This window comes from Pogona vitticeps, chromosome 1 (assembly GCF_051106095.1).
Source record: "Pogona vitticeps strain Pit_001003342236 chromosome 1, PviZW2.1, whole genome shotgun sequence".
NCBI lineage: Eukaryota > Metazoa > Chordata > Lepidosauria > Squamata > Agamidae > Pogona > Pogona vitticeps.
Genome location: NC_135783.1, coordinates 28370873 through 28397001, shown reverse-complemented (window position 1 = coordinate 28397001; position 26129 = coordinate 28370873). Strand labels below are relative to the sequence as shown.

Sequence of the window (26129 nt, the reverse complement as noted above, 5' to 3'; positions counted from 1 at the left end):
CACTCATGGGAGGCAATGTAATGGTGTGGGATAGGTTGGGAGTAGGTGACTCATCCGGGGCTGTTCTTCAGGACTGAGCTGGGATTCATAGCCAGGTTTCCCTTTTGGGAATTTGGCCCAATCTTCTACCACTATTAATCTTCAACTAACGGGTTATGAGCCACACTTTTCCTGCAGTACATGCCCAAATGTAAACACTTGTGATTGTTTTCCTCTTTTGTTTGTGGATATTTATGTATGTATGTCTTTATTTATTTATTGAGATGAGGAAAGAATAGGAGCGAAATGCAAACAAAAATCTGCTACTAGAGCAAGTATATGCACATATGTAAATTGTGCCGCAAAAAGAGGAAACTGAATATTTTCTGTCCGAGATACTGATCTGCTTCAAACAAGGATTTCTTCTTCAGAGAAATAGTTGTTGGCCTGCATGCAACATTGTATAAGCAGCCTTCTGCTTGTGCAGCAGGCTTCACCCTTGATCTCCCTCTGTTACCAAGCCACTGGAGCAGATTTTGGAACTCCGTAAAAGTCTATAAGGAGAGAGAAGAGTCCTTTCCATCATGAGGGTCTGTTCTGACAGTCATTGGATATGACCGATGACCAATTAACAAGCCGAATTCTATGGGTATGCGAATTCTAACAGAAGCACTCTAAGAACTTTTAAACCTATTTTGCTCACATATTTTAAGGTATGTCCCATTCAATTCAATAGGACTTACTTTCTTAGTAGATGAGTACAGAGTTGCATTTCAAGTCCTTTGTATCAATATTTTGTGCTTATGACTCTGCAGTAATTCCTTTGATGTCCTTTTATTTCCTTGCAGTTTTATGTATGGGGAGTTGACAGACAAAGACACAATAGATAAAGTCCGGCAAACATTTGAGAACTACGAGATGAACTCCTTTGAAATCTTGATGTACAAGAAGAACAGTAAGTTGAATTTTTAACTCACTTTTTAATAGTGTTGAAATACTAACAAAGCAGGTAGGCAAAAAAAGAGGATGAATTCTTTGATTCCTTGGACTTCGTTTGTTCAGTCGTTTAGTCGTGTCCGACTCTTCGTGACCCCATGGACCAGAGCACGCCAGGCCCCCCTATCTTCCACCGCCTCCCGGAGTTGTGTCAAATTCATGTTGGTTGCTTCGATGACACTGTCCAACCATCTCGTCCTCGGTCGTCCCCTTCTCCTCTTGCCTTCACACTTTCCCAACATCAAAGTCTTTTCCAGGGAGTCTTCTCTTCTCATGAGATGGCCAAAGTACTGGAGCCTCAGCTTCAGGATCTGTCCTTCCAGTGAGCACTCCTTATGTTCCTTGGACTACCATTTGTGTTCCTTGTTTTCCTTGATGACCACTTGTGTTCCTTGGACTACCATTCCTTGGACTACGAGTGTCATAATTCTCCATTATGAGAGTTTTGCCTGACAGACAGGCACCTTATGGACATCTAAATGTGGCTCACCTGGGAGAAAGGACTCAACTAGAAGAATCTGGAACTGAGCTAGGTCTAACTCCACCTAGCTTCCTGTTCAGAAAGCTAGCACTGTGGCAGGAATAGGAAGCTTAGATGGAGACAGGCCTAGCTCAGCCTCATAGTCTTTCATGCCTTTCATGCCTTTCTCTCCAGATGAGCTATATTTAGATGTCTAGAAGGTGTTTGTCTCTCTGACAGAACTCTCAGAATGGAGAATTATGAGATTTGTAGTCCAATAAATCAGAAAATGCTTTCCATGTTTTTAGACACAGATCCTATGCGTATGACTCAGCAAACTCAATTCTGGCTAATGGCTAGGTAGAAGGCATATGGTGGGAGAACTGGCAGGTGGCCAGGTGTACTAGAAAGTGGGCCAGCCAGTCCATGGTGAGCTCTTTGCTAGCCCCTTTCTTGTTCTAATCTGGAGCTGCCTCAATCCTCATTGCAAACAAATGTGGCGTTAAAATATACAACTCAAGAGAACGGGGTGCAAGAAGTGCAAGTTGTTTGTTGAGGGTTGGATTTCCCAATTGAAACTTGGGAAAACATCACTGGCAAAGAGCTCAGTCCTCACTAGCCAGAGTGGCTAGGCGCTAACTGACCCAATGCCAGGCCAGCTGAAGCTGGGCTGAATCCAAATCCCCTGCAGCCTAGGGATGTTGGAAATTATTTAGGTCTACTCTTGCTCTAGCTTAACTTTTTGCTAGCATTGTGGCAGTGTCCATGGGCTTGGGGAGATGCAGATTTGGTGTAACTTGGCTCTTTCTTACACCTGATGTTTTTATGGCTCTTTAGCTGGTTGATCTAAGCCAGCACATTGTTCCATTTTCAAATCTCTAAAATCATGCAGCAGAAAAGAATTCTACCAGAGGCATTTCTGCTGATAGAATGGGATTTCTAATGGCAAAAAAGGGGTCATATGTAATCCCAGTCCTCTATGTATATCTGGTGTATCTTTGAGTTAGGATTTCACTACTTCTTTTTCTCTGTTCCCTGATTCCCTGCTACTGATTCATTCTTTTGTTCGTTCATTCAGTATATCTAATCAATTATGTTTACCAATATATAAAATAATATACAGTGGTACCCCGCATAGTGATGATAATCCGTGCAGCAAAAATCATCACTATACGGATTCGTCGCTATGCGAATTTAAAAAGCCCATAGGAATGCATTGAAACCCCTTCAATGCATTCCTATGGGCTTAAAACTTACCTTTTAAGCAAAAATCCTCCATACAGCAGCCATTTTGGGCGTCCAGTAAGCGACGAACCCGTCCCTGTTTTACCCGGCGGCCATTTTGGAACCACCGATCAGCTGGGGAAAAAACATTGCAAAAGCGATCGCAAAAACATCGTCACTATGCAGATTCGTCATTAAACGGGGCGCCCGTTATGTGAGGCACCACTGTACCAAGGCTATTTCAGTGAACTAAAACAGATACTAATATGCAAGATATGATAATAATACATACATCTCAGCTATAACACTTAAAATCAGGAACTCAAAACACATTTCACAAACTGGCAGCAACAATCAGTTTGGGAAGGCCTGGTGATAAGCACATCACCATTGGCACTTCTGGAATATCAGGACATTTGAAAGTCTGTTTCCAAAAGATGGACATTACCACAGGCAAGGCCATTTTTTGAATTGCCGCCAGAGGGCAATCTGCAGTTTATAGTGTAACCAGCAAATACTCAACCACTGATCTTAGCTGATTGCACAGGTCTGTAGGGGGTGTAGCACTCTGCTATCTAATCTGACCCTATGTTGCTCAGGGCTTTTTATTACTTCAACAACACCTTGAACATGGCTTTATAGCTAGCAAGCGCCAGTGCAGTTCCTTCAGCATTGGTGTAGTATATGTGCAGCCAGGCTCTTCACTCCTTATTGTGGCTGCTGCATTCTCCACCAGCTGCAGTGTCTGCAGTCACAAGCATCATTCCCCAGAAAGCTCACTGTATTTATATGTGAGAGTAGCAGTGCATGAATTACACTGAACAACTTATCCTTAACGAGGAAAGGGCATGTTCGGAATATCAGCTGAAGCTGGTAATAGATGTTCCGCCAGACTTTATACTTCTCTGTGGGAGTACAATTCCATCTACAAGAGATAAACATCCCATCTCCCCTCCAAATTATCTTTGGAAGATAATTTGAAGAGTAAGGCAAGGTTTGCCTTTGTTTATGACTGGTTTGTCAGTGAAGACACAAGCCAACAATCTTTGTTCAAACATCACAGTAAAACTAAACAATGTCAAGGTGTCCAGGGGCTGCCCACCTCCATACTGGGCCCTGAAGGACTACATTTGACCTCTGTCTTTTGACACTCATAAAAAATGTTAACATTTTATATTTAAAAACCCAGTTTTCAAAATAATCAAAAAGGCTGCATGTAGCTCCTGGAGCAATTTTTAAATATCTTTTACTTTCAAAATGGTTCTGCACCCAGGATATGCCTTTTTCAAACCAGACGTCGCCTTTGATTTTGAAAGACCTGCCCCTCTTCTGGCCTTCAAACAGCTGAGTGGTGGCCAAAATCATGCTGAAATTCCCCTGTGAAACTTGATAACAAGTAGAAATTGAATAAGAAAAAGTAGTGAAACATATAGTAACATATAGTAACGTAGCACACATATAGCAATAAGATTCCTCATGCCAAAGGTAGGGAACTTTAGCTGACCTTGACTCCCAGAAGCACAATAAGGCCTATGTGACCTCCAGACACATTGGAATGTTACCAAATGTTACAAGGGAGGTGTGAAGAGGCCCATTTACAACACAACAAATCCTCAGTCCTCAAGAAAAACAACACCAAAATATAGATAAGGAATACACATCTGGGGTGTCAAGACGTCTGGAAATTAGAAGGACAATGAGAGGGAGGGCCTCCACCTCTTTCCATTCCCTGTCAAGAACCAATAGCTCACCAGATCACAGCGGGAACACCAGTTAGGGCAAGGATCCAAACTTGTTGCAGATTAAGCCCAATCACGATTTTGGGATTTATGACTCCCTATTTGTAAACAGTATATATATATTCCAACCAATGTATTTTTGCCCCAGCTGACTGTTTTGGCATACTTTGTTTTCTAAGTAAAATGTGTTGTAACACAGCTGGTTCGTCTGTATCTGATCCTCTGCCGGACATTCGCTCAAATTTCCTAAAAGCCTCAAAATCAAGGCTAACATACTTCCCCTCTCAAAGATTATGATGTGTCTTTTTGAAAAGAAAGAAAAGAGATGTTTTGAGGTTGTGGGCACTGGGCTCATATAGAATCATTGTTCGTTCGTTTAGTCGTTTAGTCGTGTCCGACTCTTCGTGACCCCATGGACCAAAGCACACCAGGCCCTCCTATCTTCCACTTCCTCCCGGAGTTGGGTCAGATTCATGTTGGTTGCTTCGGTGACACTGTCCAACCATCTCATCCTCTGTCGTCCCCTTCTCCTCTTGCCTTCACACTTTCCCAACATTAAGGTCTTTTCCAGGGAGTCCTCTCTTCTCATGAGATGGCCATAGTATTGGAGCCTCAGCTTCAGGATCTGTCCTTCCAGTGAGCACTCAGGGTTGATTTCCTTTAGAATTGATAGGTTTGTTCTCCTTGCAGTCCAGGGGACTCTCAAGAGCCTCCTCCAGTACCATAAATCAAAGGCATCAATTCTTCGGCGGTCAGCTTTCTTTATGGTCCAGCTCTCACTTCCATACATCACTACAGGAAAAACCATAGCTTTGACTATTCGGACTTTTGTTGGCAAGGTGATATCTCTGCTGTCAAGGTTTGTCATCGCTTTCCTCCCAAGAAGCAGGGGTCTTTTAATTTCGTGGCTGCTGTCTCCATCTGCAGTGATTATGGAGCCCAAGAAAATAAAATCTGTCACTGCCTCCATATCTTCCCCTTCTATTTGCCAGGACGTGATGGGGCCAGTGGCCATGATGAATCATAGAACAATGGAATTCAAAGAGACCTACGTATATGGCCATTGAGTCCAATTTATTTATTTAACGTATTTTCACTTCACCTTTCCCCTTAAAAGGACCCACAGAAGCTTATTTAATTAAAAGGACAACATTTAAAAGCTAAAAACAATTAGTATACAAATATTTAAAAAGAATTAAACAAATATGTTAAAAACAGTAAATTAAATCAATACTACAAACACATTTAAAGCAACAGAGCACAACAATCCAATTTGAAAACCCCCTCAGAGGAAGGGCAGGATCTGTTCTCAGTCATCCCAGAGTGCAGGACATGTAATAATGGCTCAAATCATAAGAAACCAGATTTTGGTTGAATATCAGGGAAAAAATCCTAACTTTTAGAGCAGTACAACAATGAAACTAACTATTTTAGGAATTATGAGTGCTCCAACACTGGAGGCATTCAAGAGAAAGTTAGACAACTATCTAACTGATATACTTTAATTTGGATTCCTGCATTAGCCATGGGGGTTGAACTTTATGGCCTTATAGGACCCTGCCAGCTCTGTTATTTTGTGATTTTGTATCTGACAGATGGGTATCTAGGTTTCTCTTAAACATCCAAAAGAGTTGGAGAGCTCACCACCTCCTGAGATAATTGGTTCCATTGTAGTTTTCTAAATTGCCCAGCCTGGCAGTGAACAAATCAAAAGTGGAAAGTTCAGGTATGAGGAGCAAAGCAGAAGTGAATGAGGAATGTGCACAGGTGCACAGGATTGCTCATGATAAGCCATGTGGTAGAAAAAACTTGGCAGAAGACAGCAGTTGTGTCTTGTTTTTTTCCAGTATAATTTGCCTTCATCTCTCCTGCAGTGATTGCTAGACAGTTGTGGGTGGACAGGAGGCAAAACCAGCATCCCTTTGTATCTGGCACACAAACTGCATGACTTGGCTCCAGGCATCTGGTAGCCCATTAGGTTGCTCGTCAGTATTCAAAGGCTCAACATGGTGCTTAGAAGAACCAAGTGATACCTCTGCACTACATCATTGCCTTGTTTGTCATCTTTTATTTATATCCAGCTTATTCCCTTCCTGACTATTATAGTATAGCCTAAGGTGCTGCTTCCTCTGAGACAAGATTCTGATTGGAACAGTCCTATACCACAAAATGATCAATGCTGTTATCTTCTAAAAATTAGGAACAGTCCTAGAACATGAAATGGTCAGTGCTGTTCTCTGCTAAAAACCAGGAGTGCCAGCATACAATTCCTTTCCACTCTTCTTATGAGCAATAAATATACACTGTATTTTTCCATGTATAAGACTATACTTTTGTCTAAAATCTTTAGACTAAAAATTGAGAGTCGTCATATACGGAAGTAAGCTGAGGAGAAAACAAAAACAAGTAGAGGAGAAAGCAGGGATCAAAGCAATCCTGCAGCGCTTTGATCCCTTTCCCCTACACTTGCTAAACCCCACTTAGATTTCTTAATTTTGGATTAGAAAGGTGGGGCGTCTTATACATGTGGGCATCTTATACATGGAAAAATACGGTACACATCACCTGATGTTTTTTATTTTCATCAGAAGCCGCCTTAATACAAGTCAAATCATTCGTGTGCTTAGTTTTGTATTGTCCTCTTTCACTAGTAGAGGTGAGGGATGGTGTTGAGTTGCTTCCCTACAACCTATGGTGCTTCACTGTGGGCTATGCTGGCTGTGGGGAATACATCTGGAGGCTCACATACTTTCCTCAACCCTGCTCTAGGGTCTTAGGCACATTTCTGTTCTACCCCCTACTGCTTTATCCTTTTAACAAGTAGTGTTGGAGACAGACCAATACTGGAGACATTCAAGACAAAATTGGACAACCACCTATCAGATCTGCTTGGATCTGGATTTCTGCATTGAGCAGGAGGTTGGACTTGATGGCCTTATAGGCCCCTTCCAACTCCTTTATTCTGTGATTCTATGAAACTGGGACTTCCTGCATGCCAAATCTACGAAGCTTCATTAACCTGGCAGCTAAGCACCTGATAAACTGTGCAGAAGCCGAATAATGTTTTAAGAAGCAATGATTTGAAGCTCCAGGCCTGCTCACTTAGTTGCTGTGTCCTGATCCTGACTCAAATAGACTTTTTTTTTTCACTGAGAAGAACTAAGGCATTGCTTGGCCTTGCAGTCCAGTCTGTTGAAATGAAGTTGATTTATGGTTCAATACGTGAAGACTTTGTTATGATTTTGAGGGCATCCTGAGGCCACAGCATGACCAGTTTATGATGGGATGGTCTCTGCATGTTTTGGCTTAGCTTATATTTCCCTTATACTAGTTTGAAAAGATAATAGTTGGCAATAGCAACAAAAATAAATGTTACTGTCATTTAAAAGAACATACTGGAGAACAAATTTAATCTCAATTTAAAATTCATCAAAAGTTGAAAGAAAAGCTAAAACAAAAAAATGATTAATGAACCAACTAAAGCTCAGTAGATGAATCCTCTTTAGGGACAGAATTCTGTAATTAGAATATGGTTTGTCCCTTGTTCCTATTAAGTTAGTCACTTCTGTGCATACATCAAAGGATAACAATCAACATTTGCAGCTTGCTCTAAAGTGGTTACTTGCTCTAAAGCAGAGGCCCCCAACCCCCAGTCCATGGCCTGGTGCATGTCTGTAGCCTAAGCTGGACCGGGGCGTGAAGACAGACCCCCCCGCCGTCCCCCTGCACACACTCACCCCTGCACACCCTGTTTGTGCCTGCGTGTGTGCTCCAGCATGCCCATGTAAGTGCCACGCTGCTGTTTGCGCATGCGCATGAGCACACCCGCACAAGTGCTGTACCACCATTTCCGCATAAGCGTGGGGGGCGCCCCACCTTCCCCAGCTGGTCCGCAGAGTGAAAAAGGTTGGGGACCTCTGCTCTAAAGTGTGTAAATCACCACTTTTTCATGGTGAATCTTTCAGTGGTCCCTGATGAGAATGATGAAAGGATTCCCCGTATTTTGCTTCATGCTGAACAAGGAGAAGATGCTAGAGTGATACTATAGAAGCTAGTGATTCCAGTTTTGCATGATTGGTGAATCTGTTGCAGGCTTCAGTTTACAGCCTCTATCCAAGGTGCTGAACATATTTGGTGAACAGGGTGCAACACCTGGAACAGCTCCTGAAAAGTTCAGACTAAAATTCAGATTGGATTCATGCACACACAAACACACCAGTTGGAGTCACTAAGCACCACCAGAGATGGCGACCAATTTTTCAGCCTGGTGTCTCCATGAACAATCTTTTAAGAAGACCCCTGGGGTGTTTTGCTGTATAATGCATTATCTACCACAGCATGTGTTCCACAGATGAGGGGGCCTATGACAGGATGCCCTCTAGTGGACCAGTCAGCTAGGGGTGCTTGAGGGAATCACTTTTTCTGAATTCTCACTTGAACTGACTGCAGCCCTCTATACTGAACGGATGCGCAGATCAAAATGTAGTTGTCATTTGCATTGCACATTTTGTGAAGCAGTTCTTATCTTGAAAAATATACTGAAATATATTAAAGATGCACAGTTTTTGCTGAACCAGCCAGTATGAGTGACCTTCTGGGGCAGGCATCCATATAGCCATGGGTTCTGGCACCAGTTCTTGGTCTAAGGGAGTTCTCTGAAGTTGCTGTATGCTTATATTGGACTTGGACTTGATTCCATGGATGCATCATAGTTCAACTTGCTATGCTAAGCAGCAGGAATTCAGCCAATGAGTAACAATGACTTTTTGCTACTAAAGCATTATTTTCAAGAGGACATTGAAGAGATTTTTTGGCCATTTTCTATTTTCTGAGTGTTATTTTAAAAAAATTAAATTAAAAAGGAGAAGAAACAAGTCACTTGTCTAGGAACAAGCAGTGAGCAGATTACCTTTACATTAAGTTAATGAGTAATTAATTATTCTTTTTAAAAAAGTAGGATTTTAAGCTCTGGGCTTGGCCTACCACCATCTGTAAATAATAAGCCATAGCAACTATTCTTTTCATAGGACTTTGTGGTTCTGTCCAAATTCCATCTGTTGGTATTTTGTTAATGCCTGAGAAAAAGGTAGGAGCAATAATTAACTCTTTTGATCACATAGAAATAACCTCTTAGCATACAAAGTAATCAACATGCAATCCCTTTATATGTTAGCTCAAAATCTGACTTGAGCTTCACTCGGTCTTCCATTGTTCTGAGGTTCATAAATTGAGTACCCAGTTCACAGGGCGGCGGGGGGGGGAATGTGTAGCTTGCATAATTACCATTTTTTCCCTGTGTATAAGACAATACTTTTTCCTAAAATCTTTAGACTAAAAATTGAGGGTCATCTTATACACGGAAGCAAGCCGAGGAGAGAACAGAATGGCCCATAGCTTGCCTCTGCAAACAGGCTTCCTTCAATCACGAGGCTTAGTTGCCTCCAATCAGAAGACTTAGCTTCCTACAGTCAGGAGACTTAGCTTCCTACAATCATGAGCCTTATGGAACTGATATCAGCTGATGCTGAACAAACCAGTTGGAACACACCTTGTTGGAGGTGAAGCCTGTAGGCTCAGATGGAACAGGGACTTGTAACGTTTGAGTGTTCTGAGCACAGAAGCTGAATACTCAAAGCTAAGTTAAGATTTCTTAATTTGGGGGTTAGAAAAGGGGGGGTTCCCCTATAAACGAGGGTGTCTTATAAATGGAACAATATGGTAAATTGTTAACTGCCCAGAGAATGCTTTAAGCACTGTGGGGTGGTATATAAGCAGCACACTTTGCTTTTTGGTTTGCTTTGCCCACACTTGGTTTAAATTAATTACATTATAGACTACAATGTTATATTTTAACAACCCTGTGTGGGAAATGTGTAAGTAAAATAGTGAAGTTCCCCAGTGTCTCCTTTCCCCCACTTTTTCTGCTACCCCTAAAAACATAACACAGAGGCAAATGACCTCCACAATAACTTATGGACTGAATTCTTTTGTGGCAGAGCAATGTTAATACCTTCCTTGGGGAATAAAATATTTTCATCTTAGTGTACAGATTTCTAACATCTTGACCTGCTTGCCAGCTAGCCCACAAATGGGCTCCGTAGCATACAGCTGCTTTAAAGATGTTGGAAATGGCAATCCTGGGTCTGTCAATAGAAATTCATTATGCCAAGAATTCATTCTGTGAACCCATGCAGCCACTTATATTTTAACCTCTCTCTGTGCCCCTCTGCTTGCTAGCGGTTAGTCCCACACAGACTTTTCTGAGCATTAATTTGAAATGAGTCAGATGCAATAGAATTCATTGGGGTAATGTATATAGAAAAAACGTATCAATAATGTGACCTCCCTAACTCATCGTAAGCCCAAAGACATGTCTTGCTTGCTAATTAATCCAGGGTAGGATATGTGGGTTCCTGCAGTACATATAATAGCAGCATTAAAAATGAATAGGGCTGTATTGATTTGGACAGTTTCAAAGGTCAGCTGTAACTGTTATGTAACTCAGTTTCAGCTGTATGTGCTTTGCCATGTGCATGGAGAGGTGGCACATGTCTGATTTTTTCATTTCTAATAGGTATGGTGTATCGCTCAGATTTCCCATCCTTTCAAAGGCTACTGTAATGCAATCATCTGTGACTTCTGGATAAGCCGGCTGGGACTGATGGGAGTTGTAGTCCAAAATATCTGAATGGTGTTAGTTTGAGAAAGTTTGGTGTATCTTGCTGAGACAGTGTTCATGGGTAACCCTGAGCTCTTACATGACTAAGCCCCATTGTATTCAACATGCATAGGATATTGCATATAGGACAATATTGCACAGGTATTGTATGGAGTGAGTACTGTATATTCTGCAGAATTCCCATTTTAAACCGTACCTTTTAAAGTGCTTCCGTGAAGATTTGCAGGGATCAGCTAGAGACATTTTCTTAATTTTTATTCAGTTTTTTAAATTTAAGCAACAGCCCTAGGGAAGGAAGTGGGATCAGAAGCATGACTGTAGTAGGGAGAAAGATATTTTTGTCCCACCCTCCCCCCTCCCCCACATCTCATTACAGGCCTGCTATAATCCTGGGAGTGAAGCTCCTAATGGAATTAATGTGGGTTTTCCTCCTCAGCAGACTAACAGCTTCTGGGAGATGAGATTTTCATCAAGAGTGTATTGTGTGCAGAAAGGGCTACACTAGAATCCCCTTCATGGATTGCTGCCTTGTCGTGGTGAAGGGGCTTGAATAGTTCAGAGAAGCTATGGGCTATGCTGTGCAGGGACACCCAAGACGGACAGGTCATAGTGGAGAGTTCCGACTAAACGCAATCCACCTGGAGTAGGAATTGGCAATGCCACTCCAGTATCTTTGCCAAGAATACCCCATGATCAGAAACAAAAGGCTAAAAGATATGACGCTGGAACATGGGCCCCTCAGGTCGAAAGGTGTCCAACATGTTACTGAGAAAGAGTGGAGGACAAGTACAAGTAGCTCCAGAGCTAATGAAGTGGTTGGGCCAAAGCTGAAAGGACGCTCAGCTGCTGATGTGCCTGGAAGTGAAAGGAAAGTCCGATGTGCAAAGAAAAATACTGCATAGGAACCTGGAATGTAAGATCTATGAACCTTGGTAAGCTGGATGTGGTCAAACAGGAGATGGCAAGAATAAACATCGACATCCTGGACATCAGTGAACTAAAATGGACAGGAATGGGCAAATTCAATTCAGATGATTACCATACCTACTACTGTGGGCAAGAAGCCCATAGAAGGAATGGAGTAGCCCTCATAGTCAACAAAAGACTGGGGAAAGCTGTAATGGGATATAATCTCAAAAATGATAGAATGATTTCATTACGAATCCAAGGCAGACTTTTCAACATCACAATAATCCAAGTTTATGCACCAACCACCAGTGCTGAGGAAACTGAAACTGACCAATTCTATGAAGACTTACAACACCTTCTAGAACTGACACCAAAGAAAGATGTTCTTCTCATTCTAGGGGATTGGAATGCTAAAGTAGGGAGTCAAGAGATAAAAGGAACAGCAGGGAAGTTAGGCCTTGGAGTTCAAAACGAAGCAGGACAAAGGCTAATATAGTTTTGTCAAGAGAACAAGCTGGTCATCACAAACACTGTTTTCCAACAACACAAGAGGTGACTCTACACATGGAAATCACCAGATGAGCAATACCATAATCAGATTGATTATATTCTCTGCAGCCAAAGATGGAGAAGCTCAATACAGTCAGCAAAAACAAGACCTGGAGCTGATTGTGGCTCTGATCATCAGCTTCTCATAGCAAAATTCAAGCTTAAACTGAAGAGAGTAGGAAAAACCACTGGGCTAGTCAGGTATAATCTAAACCAAATTCCTTATGAATACACATTGGCCAAATGCATATTTAGGGCTCTTCATTCTGCGAGAGCACATATTTGGCCGGTCCCTGCCACCTGTTAGCCGTTGAACATTTTAGCTGTATTTTATTGTGATTTAAATTATGCAGTATGCTAATAAAGGTTTCTGTCTGTCTGTTTGTCTGTCTGTCTGTCTGTCGAATACACATTGGAAGTGAAGAACAGATTTAAGGAACTCAATTTGGTGGACAGAGTGCCCAAAAAACTTTGGATAGAGGCTCGTAACATTGTACAGGAGGCAGCAAGAAAAACCATCCCAAAGAAAAGGAAATGCAAGAGGCCTTACAAATAGCAGAGAAGAGAAGGGAAACAAAATGCAAGGGAGATAGGGAAAGTTACAGAAAAATGAATGCAGACTTCCAAAGAATAGCAAAGAGAAACAAGAGGGCCTTCTTAAATGAACAATGCAAAGAAATAGAGGTAAATAATAGAAAAGGAAAAACCAGAGATCTGTTCAGGAAAATTGGAGATATTAAAGGAATGTTTTGTTTGAAGATGGACATGATAAAGGACAAAAATGGTAGGGACCTAACAGAAGCAAAAGACATCAAGAAGAAGTGACAGGAATACACAGAGGAATTATACCAGAAAGATTTGGATATCCCGGACAACCCAGATAGTGTGGTTGCTGACCATGAGCCACACATCCAGGAGAGTGAAGTCAAGTGGGCCTTAGAAAGCATGGCTAACAAGGCCAGTGGAGGTGATGGCATTCCAGTGGAACTATTTAAAATCTTAAAATATGATGCTGTTAAGGTGCTAGTTTGGAAAACTCAACAGTGGCCAGAGGACTGGAAAAGATCAGTCTTCATCCCAATCCCAAAGAAGGGCAGTGCCAAAGAAAGCTCCAACTACCGTACAATTACACTAATTTCACACGCTAGCAAGGTTATGCTCAAAATCCTATAAGGTAGGCTTCAGCAGTATGTGGACCGAGAACTCCCAGAAGTACAAGCTAGATTTCGGAGGGGCAGAGGAACTAGAGACCAAATTGCTAACATGCGCTGGATTATGGAGAAAGCTAGAGAGTTCCAGAAAAACATCTACTTCTGCTTCATTGACTATGCAAAAACCTTTGACTGTGTGGGCCACAGCAAACTATGGCAAGTTCTTAAAGAAATGGGAGTGCCTGATCACCTTATCTATCTTCTGAGAAACCTATACGTGGGACAGGAAGCAACAGTTAGAACTGGATATGGAAACACTGATTGGTTCAAAAAATGGGAAAGGAGTACGACAAGGCTGTATATTGTACCCCTGCTTATTTAATTTATATGCAGAATACATCATGCGAAAGGCCGGACTGGAGGAATCCCAGAAAGGAATTAAGATTGCCGTAAGAAAAATCAACAACCTCCGATATGCAAATGATGCCACTCTGATGGTAGAAAGTGAGGAAGAATTAAAGAACCTTGTAATGAGGGTGAAAGAGGAGAGTGCAAAAAACGGTCTGAAGCTCAACATCAAAAAAACTAAGATCCCCTGGGAAATAGAAGGGGAAGATATTGAGGAAGTGACAGATTTTACTTTCTTGGGCTCCATGATCACTGCAGATGGTGACAGTAGCTCCGAAATTAAAAGACCCCTGCTTCTTGGGAGGAAAACAATGACAAACCTAGACAGCATCTTAAAAAGCAGAGACATCACCTTGCCAACGAAAGTCCGAATAGTCAAAGCTATGGTTTTTCCTGTAGTGATGTACGGAAGTGAGAGCTGGACCATAAAGAAAACTGACCGCCAAAGAATTGATGCTTTTGAATTGTGGTGCTGGAGGAGACTCTTGAGAGTCCCCAGGACTGCAAGGAGGACAAACCTATCAATTCTAAAGAAAATTAACCCTGAGTGCTCAGTGAAAGGACAGATCCTGAAGCTGAGACTCCAATACTTTGGCCATCTCATGAGAAGAGAAGACTCCCTGGAAAAGACACTGATGTTACGAAAGTGTGACGGCAAGAGGAGAAGGGGACGACAGAGGACGAGATATTTGGACAGTGTCACCGAAGCAACCAACATGAATTTGACCGAACTCCCGGAGGCAGTGGAAGATAGGAGGGCCTGGTGTGCTCTGGTCCATGGCGTCACGAAGAGTCGGGCATGACTAAACGACGAAACAACAACAACAGAGTGGATCAGAACTTTGTGTAGTGTCTATTTAAATTTTATACACATTAAAAATACATAACTGAGTAATAACTAGATTAATACTATGTTCGCTACATGGAGCTTCCCTTGAGAATGTGTTTGTAGTTGAAAATGGATGTTTCAGCATGCATAGGATGTTGGTGTAGAATGCTGCTTGGTTGGAGGAAAAACAAGAGGTGTGACTGTATCACACAGCTTTAAAGGTTTGCAGTGACCAAGGGGACTACCGGGCTCCAATCAAGTGGTTAGTGTATTTTTCTGGCTGCTGTTCTTCAGCCACCAGAGTTTTGATGTCATCAGGACGATTCCAAATTTAGATGTGGCAGTTCGAAACAATAATTGCATCAAAGCAGTCTCCCGGATTCTGCCATCTCTTCAGTTCTTTGGCCTACTGAGTTCTTCTCTTTCCTGCCTATTTCCTATTTATTTTGTCTATAATAATCTGTACTTTTCCTTTCGGAAACAAAGTGAGCAAAATATTTTAGCTTTTTGCATTTCATGTGTTATGATTTCTTGGTCTTTATTCATTCAGTTTAGTACTCTTTTATTGGTTGCTCTCTTGATCCAGAAGTTCTGAGCATCCAGCAACGAATGCACATTTCAAATGGTTTTGTCTTCTTATTAGTTGCTCATGTACCATACCATAAAATAAAACCAGCATTGGACAGTGTGCATTTTCAGACCCAATTTTAAGTTTTAGTTGTATATTTATAAGCTGCTCTGAGTCATTTCCCCTCTGACTTTATTGCATGGCTCTGATCCCACTGTTCATTTAACTACATTCTAGTGTAATTGTGCTTGCTAACACACTACATACTTTCATTTTAAATCTTGTACTGTGTTTCTTAGGCTCTTTACAGGTTACTGATGATCATGAACTTCTTTTTCTTAACATTTATTTGTATTCATTATTTGGTTTTACTGAGGAATACTTGCAGGCCATCTAAAATGTCATGCAAACTGTTATTGGATGCTTTTGCTAACATCTCTGTTGACAGTTATTTTTATTTTATTTATTTATTTAATTTATATCCCACCCATCTAGACCGAAGTCTACTCTGGGCGGCTAACAACATATAAGAATAATAAAATAAAACAAACTACAATATTTAAACCATAAGGATAACAATAAATTAAGTACTGACAGGAGGGAAGGCCTGCCTAAACAGCCAGGTCTTGAGTTGGCGCTTAAAAACACCCAGCGAGGGAGCCAGACAATTTGGGGGGGGGATTCTTCCAGAGGTGAGGGGCCACGGCCAAGAAGGCCCACTTTCTTGTTCTTTCTCTTTGGGCCTCCCTCAGCTGCCCCTCCTGGCTCGAGGGAGTGATACCAGTAGAACTAGGTGGGAGAAGGTGTTCTCCCAGATATTGAGGTCCTAAACTGTTTAGGGCTTTATATGTCATCATTAGTACTTTGAAATCAATGCGGAAATGAACAGGCAGCCAATGCAGGGCAGCCAGAGTAGGGGAGATATGTTGGTTGGTGTTTTCTTACCCCAGTAAGAAGTCTGGTTGCCATGTTCTGCACCATTTGAAGCTTCCGCATCAGTCTCAAAGGTAGCCCCATGTAGAGCGCATTACAGTAGTCTAATCTCGAGACTACAAGTGCATGGACAGAGTGGTCAGGGTCCCCACATCAATCTAGGGATGCAGCTGGGCGATTCGCTGAAGATGAAAATAGGCAGTATGGACCACTGACGCTACCTGGGTCTCCATCGTAAGCACCGGGTCAAGATGGACCTCCAGACTGCGGACTGAATTCTTTGTGGTGAGAGTTACCACCCCCCAAAAAGAGAGGCAGTTCCCTAAACCACTGACATCAGGGCTACCCACCCTCAGGACCTCCATCTTGTCCGGGTTCAGGCTCAGACCATTCACCTGCATCCACCCCAGTACGGCCTCCAGACAGCGCTGAAGGGACGAGCAAATATATTAATGTTCATATCTCAGCATCTGTCTTCAAGTACATATATACAAAAAAAGTGCTTCCCTGGCTCCTAATCCTCCACTGAATCTAAAGTGTATGTCTTCTGCCCTTTCTCTGTCCTTCTTATAAAGTCTGACATATATATTTAAGAAAACTTTGGGTAAATGTCTTATTAAACTTACTGTTTTGCAGTTGTTATATGGTTTGGCATTTTCTATTTTCAGTAACATAATGAATGTCAGTTTCAGACAGGTGTCAGGAATAATTCAAGTTCTATAAATTTGATTGAAAGGTTCATTAAAACATATAACTCATGATCTTCTGTTAATGTTAACTTTTTTTAATTGAACATTTCCTACTTCTGTCCTACAGCCTCCACAGATCCTAATGATCAAAGGGATTACACGGGAACAATTTGGGTCTCAGGATAGAAGTAGGAAATGTTTAATTTACAAATTGTCCTGGCTCATTACATCATCGGCCTTATACAAACAGAATTTTAGCCTATATGTGGCAGAGCCTTCTTACTGATAGAACTCCCCCCTAGTAGAAATCCAGGTGTCCCCTCACTGCTGGCATTTAGCTACCAGCTGAAAACATTTATTTGTGTAGAATGCTATCTTTTACTCTTTCTTATTATTTAACTCTATTCTTACAATCAAGATTTTAATAACATTTTTGTCCTGGACTGGAAATTGTTAGTCACCCTGTGTTCCTTGTGAGGAGGGATGGGGTATAAATGAAATATGATAAATTAAAAATCTGAAGAATGCTGTCATGTGAACATTTCTAGTTGGTAAAATAAATATTTACTGTATGTATTTTTCTGAGTTCTCTGTTTGTACACCCTCTCCATGTAACACAGGAGAGGCTGTACAAGGTTGCACGACAACTAGAAACAAGGTATTTCCTATTTGTCCACTTTTAGATCTGTTCCTTGAGAGTAGCCGACCTGTCATCAAATGTAATGGATTTTGGGTACTAAGGAAGGACCTCTACATCTTTCTGCTTCTCATTTGGAATGCTATCACTTATGCTGCTTTTTAATGTTTTATGCTGATCTACATGTTTACATATTAGAGATGGGGGTATTCGTATGTGAATATCTCCGCACAGGTGGAAATAACGGGGGAATAACTGTCCACTCACAATTTCGCCGCTGACGCCAGCTCTGCAGAGGCTTCCTATCTCCACAATGGATTAGCCACTCTCTGACCTAGCAATTGTCATCTTGCCTCCTGCCAGGACTGGGTAATCGATTGCGGACAACGGTGCGATAGGAAGGTCCGATGAGCTCACATCAGCGGCGAAATTGTGAGTGGACATTCTGGCCCCATGGGTCTGGAGCCTCGTTATTTCCACCCGTGGGGGATATTCGTATACAAATACCCCCATCTCTATTCCATACCACTGACCTTTATCTTCACTGTTATGCAGCTATGCTGGTGCAGCAGGAATCAAATCATGTCAGTGGCAGATTGCTACTAATTGAAGCCTCTCTACTTCAATTTTGGGTTGTGTGCTCCTTCATCTTCTTGCAGACAAGTTGTATGCAACCTGAAATCAAAGCAGGGAATATTTAATTAGCAGCAATCTGTTACTATTGTCATTCCCTCTGTGCTGGCACAGCTCCGCAACAACTTTCTGGCCAATCTGTACTAGTATTGGTTGTTGTAAGTTTTTCGGGCTGTTTCGCCATGTTCTAGTGGTTTTTCTTCCTAACAATTTGCCAGTCTCTGTGGCTGGCATCTTCAGAGGACAGGAGTTAGAACTCTGTCTGTATTCTGGTGTAGTGTGTGGGATAGTTGAATATTTGTAGCTGTGGGATCAGCTTTTTGTCCTTTACAGGAGATTGGGTGATTATGGTGATCAGGGTGTTTTTTTGTTATGGTTTTGATAAGGGGGGAGATGATCTGTCACTGTGATTGATGGGTGTTGTTAGCTAGTCTTTTGTGTGCAGTGATCACTGATCCTTGTGGCTGGGTAGAGTTTGTTGACCTTTTTGCAGGCTGTATTTTTCAGTGCTGGGAGCCAGGCTTTGTTGAGTTTTAGATTTCTTCTTTTTTGTTGATACTGTGCTGACGTTTGTGGATTTCAGTGGTTTCCCTGTATAGTCTAACATAATGATTGCTGGTGTTGTCCACTACTTCTGTGTTTTGAAATAGGATTTCATGTCCAGCTTCCTTCAGGGCATGTTGGCCTCTTGCCGATTTTCCCAGTTGTTTTAGTCTGCAGTGTCTTTCATGTTCTTTGATCCTGGTGTGGATACTGTGATCCCAATATATACCTGGCCTGCAAGGTGTCCACTATACCCCTGCAGTGGTGAGGGGGTCCCTTTTCTCCTTTGCTGACCGTAACATTTTTGTATTTTTGTGGTGGGCCAGAATACTGTTTGTAGGTTGTATTTTTTCAAGAATTTTCCCATGTGGTCCATGACCCCTTTGATGTATGGCAGAAATACTTTATTTGTGGGTGGCTGTTTTTCTTCTTCAGTTGTTCGCTCGGTTTGATGGTTCTTGTGATTTCATTCTTGGAATATCCATTTGCCTGTAGGGCCCAATTCAGATGGTTGAGTTTGGTGTTGAGAAATTGAGCTTCACAGTTCCAATTTGCATGGTCTACCAGTGTTTTGATTATGCCTTTTTTTTCTTGTGGGTGTTGGTTGGAGTTTTTGTATAGGTACTGGTCTGTGTGGGTGGGTTTTCTGTAGAACTTGTGTCCCAATAGGAGTTCAGGTTTGCATATGACCATGATATCTAAGAAAGGGAGTTGGCCCTGTATTTCTTTTTCCATGGTGAATTGTATATTTGGGTGGATGCTACTGAGATGGTTTAGAAATTCTCAAATAGATAAATAACACCTCCACAATGCTCTCAGTGTGCAAAGGTTTTGAATAAATAATGTGGAGAGTGACAATTAGGATTTAGTATAATTCCATTTGTCATGAGAAGCAAGATGTTTGTGGATGCATGCCTGCAAGAATCTCTGGATGCTGCCAAGCATTCTGCTATATTATATTCTATACCTGTACTGGAAAAAGTTTTTAAAAAGTTTACTTGGGGACATCACTGGGATAAGAATTAAACATGCTCTTGACTTCTGTAATCTCAACAACCTTGGATACTCATCAGCAGTCCTATTTTTATCTCATTTTTTTCCATCCTGGGTCTGATTGACCACTCTCAATGAGGGGTAGATAAATGCATCCCTCTACATATTCTTGGACTGCTATTTTCATCAACCCTAACTAATATAGCCAATGATGAAGAATGTTGGGTATTTGGAAGTTGACTCGTGGCAACTAGACCTCTTTCTTATTAGGTTGAAATGTTTTACTACTCAACCAAGTAGTTTCTTCAATCTGAGAAGAGTTCGTAGGAGATCCCTGATACAGTGGTGCCTCGCTTAGCTATGTTAATTCATACTGAAAAAATCGCTGCTAAGCGATAACATTGCTAAGCGAAATAAAAAACCCATAGAAACGCATTAAAATGTGATTAATGCGTTCCTATGGGCTTAAAACTCACCTTTGAGCAAAAATCCTGCAGAGTGCCACCATTTTCGGTGCCTCTAAAGCGAGGAATCCGTGCCTGAAAACAGCGGGCGGCCATTTTGTTTACCCAGTGGCCATTTTGAAACAGCCGATCAGCTGGCCAAAAATGGAGGCTTTGCGACGATCGCTTCCCTGTGATCATCGCAAAGCGAAAATAGCCCATAGGGACCATCGCAAATCGATCGCTTTTGCAATTGCAAAAACATCGTCGCAAAGCGATTTCATAGCTAAACAGAGCGATCGCTGCGCGAGGCACCACTGTATATCCTCCAGGTTGGTTTCACTTCTCCCCTGTTCTGAATAGGCTTGTTAGATGGACAAAGGATGGGAGGGGGTGAGTGAAAATTCCACCTCTGCAGTCCTTCACCACCGTCATGAGTTGTTAACAGTGGTCTTTCTAGTTTGTTGTGGTCCTGATCTTGCTGGGGATGGACGAAAGGGCAGAATGATAAGTGGGATCTGGATGACTGAGAATCTTCACAGATATAAGTTTGGGTATTGTATTCCAGTGGCAGCTGGGAGGTTGCACTTTGCTCCACTATGCTCTAGAATTGAAAGCGTGATATAACATTGGGAACAGGCATTCTGTGTAAACATAGTCTTTGATCTAAAAAACTAACCAACCAACTCACATTTATAGCTCTAAAGGCAAAGATGAGGAATGTGTGGTCCTCCAGCTGTTGATAGGCTATAGACTGCAAATCATCTTTTATCATTGGGTGTGCTCTCACTATGCTGCCACAAGGCTTTAAGGATTGATAGTGACTGTATTTGCTTTTCATAGCGAGCCAGAAGTGATTTGTCCAAAACCCTTGGAAGATATAAGTTACAACATGTAAGTGGAATGCAATTATGTAATTAATTAATTCCTTTTATGGATAACTGAGACATAGCTGTATTGATATTGTAATGTAATGAAGGATAACTTCATTATTTCATGATATAGATATTAATGGCGCCCTCCTCAGTTTTATATTTTATAATTACAGTAGTTTTGTGGTCTCACTTCTAGTGTTCTGGTTTTTTTGAGGAAAAATGCTTATTTCAATTACTTCTGAATAATGAGAAAGTAAATAAGTATTTTCTAAAAGTGCAACTATAATAACAAACAACTAAATTTGTGGGCTTTGGAAAAGTCGCTAAGTATTTGTTGAAAATCTCTTCCTAGATTTTAGGTTTGTTGAAATTTGCTAAGATGTTGTTTTTGTTAAGCAACCATAAACTACAGTTGGAACTCTAGGATTGTTGTTGGCTTATGAACTCTAGCTTGTTGCAATGTCTAAAACTCACAACTGTGTTTTCTTCCATGCTTGTTTCCCTAACTGCCTGCCCTAAAATAGGAGCTGGAAGAGAAACAAAAAATAAGCAAGCCAGAAATAGAAAACATGTCATGGATTGTTTGATTGTGTATAGTGTAATTCATGGTTTCCCACCTGTCAATTCCTGAATTCTGTTTTTCTGTTCTTTCATTCCCCATCTTGATCATACTAGTATTGTTTAAATGTTTTATGATTATGATTGTTATGATTATGATTGTGATGTTTTTATTGTATATAATGATATTTTATGATTTTGTAAGCCGCTCCGAGTAGACGTTGTCAAGGGGTGGGGTGGGGTATAAATCGAATAAATAAATAAATAAAATAAATGGTTTAAGCAGCAAACCATAGTTAAGACAAAATCATGGCTTATTATGATATGCAAAAGAACCTTGCTGAATTTGTAAACTGCCCAGAGTAGCCTTGGATGGGTGGTATACAAATAAAACAAAACAAAACAAACAAGGAAACAAACTTGTTAGGTTAGTCATGTGTGGTGAAAATTCAGAAATGGTGAAACTGTGTAGGGCTACCAATGAGCAATTTTATTCTTCTTTGTAGCTCCATACTTTGCCTTATTAGTGACTGGAAAATTCTTATCTGGCCAAATCTATGTGACTCTGAAACAAGACATTTCTCAAAATGTGAAAAACTATGTGTCTTATTTTTGAAGTTCATTTAATTCAGATGTCACTGACTTTCTTCTCCGGGTAAAGCTATTTGAGCTGCTCAAATCCTTCCCCACCAGTTTTCAATCTGCTTAATCCCTTCCTTATTGTTATAAATTATATTTATCACACCACCCTGTAAATATGATTTGAAGGGAGGTGGCTTTGGGTGGGAGAGGGGGCAGGTTGGAAAGAGGTTTATGGTTTAGGTGCAAGCTGGTCCTTTGATTCTCTGGCTTATGAATGTCAGTCCAAGAACTTTGTTTTGTTCTCACCTCTTCTGTGGAACAACTAGTTGGAAAGCAGAAATGTTGGGGGTTTTTTTTTGGACTTTAATTCCCAGAATGCCACAGCCATCAGGGGCTATGCTGGCTGGAATATTCTGGGAGCTGTAGTTCAAGAAATTAACTTTTCCAGTCTCTGGACAAGCTTCACAAATGTTCCCTTTCCAAAACTCATGTTGCTGGAATGTCCACTCCTCATAAACTTGGAAACCATAATAATGTGTGTAAAATAAGCCATGTAATTTACATAAATTATGTGGAGTTTGATAGGAGTCTTCTTGGGAGGAGAATTTGGATTATCTCAGTGCAGAGGTTCCATTGTTTAACACAGAATATAAATAGACCTGGTTATGTGGCTACAGCATCCACTAGGGCTAAAGAGCTCCCAACAGCTGTATTATAGAAGTGGGTGTTTTACAACCTGCATTTCTACAATTTGTGACTTTGGAGGAAGACAGTGTTTTAGAGACTTGACCATTTCACTTGATGAACATAGCCATGTTGTTTGGCTCACTTCAGCCTCTGGTCAAACAGGTTCTTCATATTTTCAAACCACAAGTCTGTAATGCTGGTCTGCTTCCATCCGGCAAAGCGTAGGATTGTTTATGCTCTCATATTGATCTTGATCATAATAAAGACAGGAGTGTGTTATTGCTGAAAATGAACAAAGTGTCATTACATATACATGTGTTATGAGAACCACACAAACAAAAAGGTTGTATTGCAGAGTTCTCCATCTTCAAGATTCCAGCCATTCAATTCTATTCCTACCATCAACTTCCAGTTCCTCCTACTAAGTCGGGATCCTTTTGCAGCCACTGAGCATGCCCAGTCCTCACTATAGCCTCTCTCTGAGTATTTCTTCCACCAAAAATGTGTATTCCACTAAACCCAGTAACACCTTCCTTTTTTGGAGGGTACATAAGCAACAGCACCCCAAATGTTGAAAACAGGAGGAGTCATCAGATATTTATCCTGCCATTGTTTTCGGGACCCTATGACAGTAAATGGGATTTCTCATCCACATGTTTCTCCTCAAAACAATCGTGTGGAGGCTGAGAGACAGCATCTGGCTCAAAGTCACCAGTGAATGTTTTGTGACTTGAATGAGCATTTGAACAAATCAAAAGAAGCATTTGACTTTAAATCTCCTCAGCTTTAGCTCGCTATTCTAACCATTGCAAACACTGAAATGCTTATATAAAATCCTCTCCATTGTTTCCTTTATGAAAAAGAATTTCCAGGGTTTCCTTGACTCTCAATAGTTTGAAAACCTGGGGAGAGAAGAAAATGGCTTCTCATGGGTAATGTAAAGACTAAGCTAGAAAACTAGTAAACCAAATATACAGACTTGTTAGCCCTACCTTTTGGATAACCGCATCAAGTTAGTCTCCCAGTTATTTTTATCTGAGGTGTTAGTATAGGAATGTTAGTGATTATTTTCATATTTTAATATTTTGAATCCATCCATCCATCCATCCATCCATCCATCCATCCATCCATCCATCCATCCATCCATCCATCCAATGTTCAGGCTGACCAGGGTGTTTACCTGAGGACAGTTTATTATTTAGACCTTTGTTCTAGATAGGCCTTTGGTCTAGATGGGCGGGGGAGAAGTCTAATAAATAAATAAATAAAACCTGATCTGTACATCTATAACAAGATTAAACAAAATTGGTTCTAGATTGTGCCGTTGTGGTTGCAAATGGGGGAATCACATGTTTGATTGTGCGCATTAGAATAGAATAGAATAGAATAGAATAGAATAGAATAGAATAGAATAGAATAGAATAGAATAGAATAGAATAGAATAACATGTCTGCAATACAGAAATTTAGCACTATATTCTATCTCATATACTAGTTTTCTCAGGGCAGAGTCTAAATTTTTGTGGAAGCAGGTTTGTACCTGGAATCCTGCACTTGCAGGACTTCAGAAAAACACAAGATGCTTCCGAAATAAATGCAAACTGGCTGTTAGACTTTGAACATTTGGCTAGTTTATATGTACATACTATAGGAGAAAACAGAGATTTAGAACTAGACATACCTAATCCCAATCAACCTCAAAGTACTGGAGAGGTTGATTCCTTTTGTGTGTTTGCAAAAGCAATTGTACTTCTTGTACTGCTGGCATGTTATATGGCTTTTACATCATTGACCAACTTTTCCATGTTGCTTTCCCTCCCCAGGGACTCCTGTTTGGTTCTTTGTGAAAATTGCTCCAATTCGAAATGAACAGGACAAAGTTGTTTTGTTTCTTTGCACTTTCAGTGACATAACAGCTTTCAAGCAGCCTATTGAGGATGACTCATGCAAAGGTTGGTTCGCATTTTTGGTGCTTTATCAATGCATATTAAAATCATATATTTTGTATTTCATAAGTTTAGTTTATGCACTCAATTAACAAGTTACTTTCACCATGAGAATTGTTCCTAATAGCCAGAATGAAGTAAGTGCAAGAGATTTTTTCTTGTTAAAAGTTGTAAAACCATAAGAATAATAGGAGCATTCCTGGATCAGGCCAAATGCCTGTCTTGTCAAGCATCAACTGCTAGCCACATAAAACAAGTCAAGTAAAATGATAACATGGATAGCAACTATGGGCAGGTAATATCCAGAGATCTGGAGACAGGATTCACCTCAGATGTGAAAAGGTCCCTATGTCTTGAATTCTTTGAAAGGTTTATCTCAACATGAAAGGACTCAGAGTCACTTCCAGTATGGAAAAACAACCACATGGCTCTAACTCGGGTCTGGGAATCCCACAAATCATGATGAAATTGTCCTCTATAAAGCCAATAGGAGGCGCATTTTGTCAACTCCTGATGAGGAGAGTTTGTATCAAATAGAGCAACAAGTGATGGGAGGTGCATCCTTGTAGGAATTTGTTCCTTCTCAGCCTCATGTTTATCTCATAAGATTGTGTTTGTTACTAATGATTCTTAAATTTACAAATCACTTCCTAGAGAAAACTCTCAAAGGTCTTACAATGAAATATGATTTAAGAACTAATTTCAGATTTATTGATGGCAGCAAGATTAATGGTGGCAAGGAATTGGAAAGTTAAGTACAGTTTTCAATTAGAGGAATGGTATAAATAAGTTTGGAATATAGCTATTAATGTTAAATTAACATGAAATAGGAAAATTAAGAAGGGATTGTAACATAAGGATATTTTTATTGATCTAAAGGGAGATTTTATTGATATTGTATTATCAGGGTTGTATAGTTTCACATGAATCAGTGCAGATTTGGAAGGGGAATATGGTACTGTAAAGAGGAAAAATTGGTCAGATCTCTGGATGGTACTATGTGTGTGTATGCACTTGTATTATTGTGTTGTCTTTGTGTTCCAGGTTTTAATGGTTTTTCTGTGTAGCTGTGTTATACTACACAGCTCAGTGGTTTAGGTCTCTGGCTGCAGAGTTGGGG

At 40.8% G+C, this 26129-nt stretch overlaps 1 protein-coding gene across 4 annotated transcripts in view; it reads left to right on the top strand.

The window, feature by feature from the left end:
* Window positions 1-26129, top strand: part of KCNH1 (potassium voltage-gated channel subfamily H member 1) — a 320211-nt gene that overhangs the window by 42412 nt on the left and 251670 nt on the right. For all 4 annotated transcript variants that reach the window (XR_012083630.2, XM_072989933.2, XM_020794609.3 and 1 more), the window contains exons 3-4: window positions 828-934; window positions 24887-25015. Coding sequence is in view for 3 of the 4 variants with exons in the window: in XM_072989933.2 (XP_072846034.2) it covers window positions 828-934; window positions 24887-25015 (236 nt within the window). In the remaining variant the exon portion in view is untranslated. The remainder of the gene's footprint in view (window positions 1-827; window positions 935-24886; window positions 25016-26129) is intronic.